Source organism: Buceros rhinoceros, unplaced genomic scaffold (genome assembly GCF_000710305.1).
Source record: "Buceros rhinoceros silvestris isolate BGI_N320 unplaced genomic scaffold, ASM71030v1 scaffold34208, whole genome shotgun sequence".
NCBI lineage: Eukaryota > Metazoa > Chordata > Aves > Bucerotiformes > Bucerotidae > Buceros > Buceros rhinoceros.
Genome location: NW_010425767.1, coordinates 39,226 through 44,170, shown reverse-complemented (window position 1 = coordinate 44,170; position 4,945 = coordinate 39,226). Strand labels below are relative to the sequence as shown.

The 4,945-nt window shown below is 42.3% G+C and overlaps 1 protein-coding gene across 1 annotated transcript in view; it reads right to left on the bottom strand.

The window, feature by feature from the left end:
• THADA (thyroid adenoma associated) overlaps window positions 1-4,945 on the bottom strand; it is a 43,741-nt gene that overhangs the window by 257 nt on the left and 38,539 nt on the right. Inside the window, exon 26 of the mRNA XM_010141265.1 lies at window positions 1,292-1,381. Within this exon, the coding sequence (XP_010139567.1) occupies window positions 1,292-1,381 (90 nt within the window). The remainder of the gene's footprint in view (window positions 1-1,291; window positions 1,382-4,945) is intronic.

The window sequence follows — 4,945 nt, the reverse complement described above, 5'->3', positions numbered from 1 at the left end:
TTCCTGCTGGTCTTGGGACTCTTCCCCACACAATACCCTTCCGCATTTCTGGTTGGAGAAGGTACGCTGGGCTCATCACTGCAAGGAGCGCAAACCCTGCTGGGATCAAACATGGCATCCATCACCCAGCTCTCCTGCAGCACTCCTGGGGACCCCTTTAGGCTGTGCTGCCTTCACCTGCCTACATTATCCCAAGCCTCCTTTATTCCCAATAATGGTGAGCAGCCTTGGCTTTTAAATAACATTAAAAGCCAGCACCGATAATGTTTCTTTAGGAAATGAAAATGCCGAGTTACAAAAAGATGTTTTTTTAAAAAAAAGTCTGTTTCTCAGTTTGGAAGTATCAGCAGGCTTTAGTAATGAATAGTTCTTGTCACTGACACCCAGTGGCTACTGTTCGCACTGTAAAAACAATCAGAAATCCAAGGCAAAATCAACACTTGTTGATTAAGTTCATGATTAATAATGAGATACAAGCCTTTATTTGCATTGAAAAAAGCTTCCAAGGCCGATATTTCATGCAGCAACTTTCAATCTTTTTCAATTTAAAGACTTGCCAGTCTTCCCCAGGGATGACACTGTCATCTTTTGAAGTGTCAGGTAAAGCAGGCTGCTGTGGGGAACCCATACACCCTCTTTTCTCAGAGCAAAGACTGCAAAACATGCAGTGACCGGTGAAACTCCTGCTCCCAAGTCTCCACCTCAGGCCCATTAAACTGACAGACAGCTGAACCTCACCCTTAAGTCAGCTGCTGAACTTCCACAGTTTACAGCACGGCATTTTTAAGGAAAAACAAAGTCGGCACTGGTTTACTTTAAAAGTTCATGAACCTGGGGGTAACAGCATCAGCGTCATCCCAAACGGTATTATCTGCATGTAAGGACTCCATTTGCGGAGCCCTTACAGAGATCAAGGACCTTGCCCAGAGTCAGTGTGTCCCAGGCTGGGAAGTGTTCATCGGGCTTACAGGAGGCCTATGACACTGTATCACCTGAACACGTTAGGAAGTGCCACTGGCAAACATAAGACCATCCAACACCCTGGTTCTGTCTGAAAAATAGACATTCTGCAACACCTGATCCTAGGAATGCAGCAGCTAGAGGCACGTACTCCAGAGACTGAGTGCAATGGGCACAGATAGGGACAAAGCCTCAGCAAAAGACACCGGTAGAATTGTATTGTTTCAAGAAGCACTGATGAAGACAACAGCATTAGGGTTTACGTGACACAAAGCAGTTTAACCTTTCCATTGCACTTTGTATTTCAAAGCTCTCTCAGACACTGACTTACCTGTTCAAAGTATTGGTTACAGCCTCCAACTGCTTGAGCAGAAAAGGATAAAGACTTGGAAACCGAGAGAAAAACTCCCTTCCCGTCATTCTGCAGAAGGGAAGGAAGAAAAGTTACCATTAGCATCCTGTGGGAATTAGCTGCACTCCAAACACCAGTTTACCTGTTGGATTTCTGATGCTGCAGTGAAGTCGGAGCACCAGAAAAACCCTGCTCACATGATGAGCTCCCTTCAAACAGGGCACAACACTTTCCTTAAAAAAACAACACAGTGGAGTTTACACAAGTTAAGTAACTCTGTCTGTATATGCACATACCAACACTGTCAGCTACGCTGTGGTCAGGCCTTTTGGGGAAAAAAGGATCTCAGCCCCTTAATGATCCTAAACAAATTATACAGCAGCTTAAGTTCTGGCACCATTTTAACGGCAGTCCGGTTGAACAGGAAGACCACGTGCTTTAGCACAGCTCGTGCACTGAACAGCTAATACACCACAGTTAACAGACATCTACTAACAGACATCTACTAACAGACACCCGTATCTTACTGACGCCAAAAAGCATCTCAGAACAGTAACTCACAGAAGACCTGTAAAACACAGCAGCAGAAGCGTCTGATTTCCATTTCCCCTCTTCACACAGCACCACTTCCAGCACGTGGTGGCAGTTCCACGTGTTCGCTTGTGTAGACGGAGCTTTCAAAATAGAACCATGTACCCATAGCTACTGAACTCACCCCTAGTCAGAATTAGTAAGGCAGCATAGTTCAAGCCATAACAGCAAACCAATCCAAGCTGAACGGGATAAGTAGAAATCTTCTGTATTTGTTTGTTTTTATAATTCTGTGATCTGATAAAGGAAGGCTTCATGGTTTATAGGAAACCATTTAGCATCATCTAAGCAAGAACCACTTAAATGTTACAGTGGGGAGGTTCTAATTAGACGTACACGCTACACAGATAGTTAAATAAATACAAAGCCATCCACGAAGAAGAAAGCCAACTGCAGAGTTTGCTAGCCACATGACCAAGATAACTAAGTACATGGTAGCATGTCTCCAACACAAAGCTTCCAATGAGCAGACAGATCCAGGTCTAGAAAAACAACATGATGAGATGGTAAGACTGAATGTGCATAAAAATAAGCACACACATACAGAAAAAAAACCACGCAAGAGTAAATCAGCACATGGCGAGCACCAGCACAGCTTCTTGCAGTGCTCAGCTAACATAACATGCCTTAGCCACAGGCCACAGAATAAACCCAGCAAAACCAGACCGCTGGATGGAAATAAATGGCATGGGAAGCTGTCTCTAGGCACGTAAGAACAGGACAAAGAATTGCTGTACTAAAAGCATGACCAAGGATTCTGCAGTAGCTGTTATATCTATAAAAAAAGTATTTCAGTTATAAAGTTTAGATGGAAGCATTCAAACTGTGAATGAGTATGAACTGAACTGAAGCACTAGCGAGGACAGTTTAAAAACAGAGATACTGATAATCACTGGTTATTTAAGCCCATATAATTGCTTCTAACAGCTTCTGCAAAACAACTTCAATTTTTTGCATGTGCATTATGTTGCACTGAAGATGCGAAGTCAGAGACAGCACAAAATCAAGATCTAAGGAAGTATATCAGGTCAAACACCCCATCTCACTGAGTTTTCATATGGAAAACATTAAGAACTCGTTATTAAAAAAAAATCAGTTTGAAAATGCTGTGACGCCTCCAGCTCTTATGCCACAGAGCGCATCAAACCGAAGCAGAACTGGGGTTAAGTTTCCTGTGGAACGGATGGCCACTGTTCGGAGGCTCAAGAGAGGACTATTAGCAAGTGGCGTCTCAGACAAGTATTTTTAAAGAGGCCCTTTTTTTCATGTATTAAAAATTCAGAAGCCAAGTTTGAATCAATATTAAATATGGAACTGAATATCCTTAAAAAGCCTTGAAATTCTTTATAAGTAGTGTGGTTTCATGAACCGTCTGGACAGCAAAAGAAAACGGTAACTACTGTGGTGAGTAACTTTCCATAACTTCTGATTTGGTTTACCACTCCGCAGGTTACATCGGGGGAGACAGCAGTCTAACCAAAACCATTAATCAGCAGTATCTGCAGAAAAGTTGCCAAAAGAGACTTCAAGGAAAAAAAAGAGCCCCAACTGAGCAGATGGGTTGTCGAGGGATGATTTTTAAAAGGCCTCCAGTTCAGAGAGGAAACACAGGGCTGCAAAATGAAAAGCACAGAGTGTAAATCCACTGCCTGAGGACGTCAAGGCAGGGAGACATGCAACTGGAGAACGAGCAGAACACAAACCAGCTAGAGTAAAGCACGCAGGTATTTAATCGTTTCGTTTGGTAACTGAGACTGGAACAACAAAAAAATGCAATGGTTCTGCTTTTCAGAAATGTTTGAGACAGTAAGGCACATATTTTCTGTTCATTTCACCAAAAACTAGACCGCTTTGAACAGTGAATACCAATACCGTCAGATTTGGGTCATGCACGTTAGTGATACGAACAGGCTTGTGCATGTGCAGACACACACAAATGTGAGTTAGGCTTCGTAAGTAGTAAGTTCTCCATGTCTTTAGAAGAAGGTATGGCCTCGACATTCCTATAAAGGAATATATCAACTAAACATAGACTAAAACAATGAAAAAAAAATCTCTGCTAACAGTTTTCATAGAACAAACTTTCCTCCCTTTCTAAAACACATGTGACAAGGAATTAGGGGTTTAAATTAAAAATATAGATAACTATCTTTCCATTAGTCACTGACAGTTCAAACACACATTCTTTGGCAATGTAGCTGCCATAATGAAATCCTTAAGACCAACATTTTGCAGATCACAGGATTTTACATTTAGATACCCTAAAACATGTTTGTAAGAGAAGTAACTGGAAAGAGCCTTAAGACACTTTCCCCTATGTCCAGCTGAAATTATTTTTACATTGCTTCAGAGCTCATGTTTGACACTATGTTCCACCACAGGCTCTGTAATTGTCTTGTCTTTTTTCCTGCTACTAACCCAAAGTAGCACAAATTCACAATCTCAGACGGGATTACCGAGACCTAAACAATAGTCTAGTGGAAGGTTACGTACTGAAATAGCGGGTACGGTGATGAAACAGGAAAGCTACCAGTGGGCTGATGATGCTTACAATAAAATCTCTCTCCCCAATGTAAAATGTCATTGAAGTACATAATTAACATCACACTTAATGTCAAAAGGTTGAAAGATAAACTAATGGAAGCACTAAGTTCACCTGTAAAAATCATCAGTAAAACTGTAGAACACGCAGAATACCGTGCTACATAAATAGGAAGATGCATTATTTACACCTCAGATGCTCTGCAGTTTAACCATGTCGATGCTTTGTCGTACGGCAGCGACTGGGCAGGGAAGGCAGGTGACTCAGAGTACCCATCCACAAAAGGTTCCATTCTGATGGCCAGAGCCAGCAGCTGTGCTTAGCAGAACAGACTGACAAACAGCGTTTCTGTAGAAAGGGAACATTCATGAGGTTCTTCCCCCTTTTCACTGAGGTCTCCTACCTGAAGAGATGTTCCATTAACAGCAAACAGTCATAGGGAGGTATCTGCTGTACCAGGCCATACAGGACCAAGCCGCACCCACCCCTCCTATCTATTC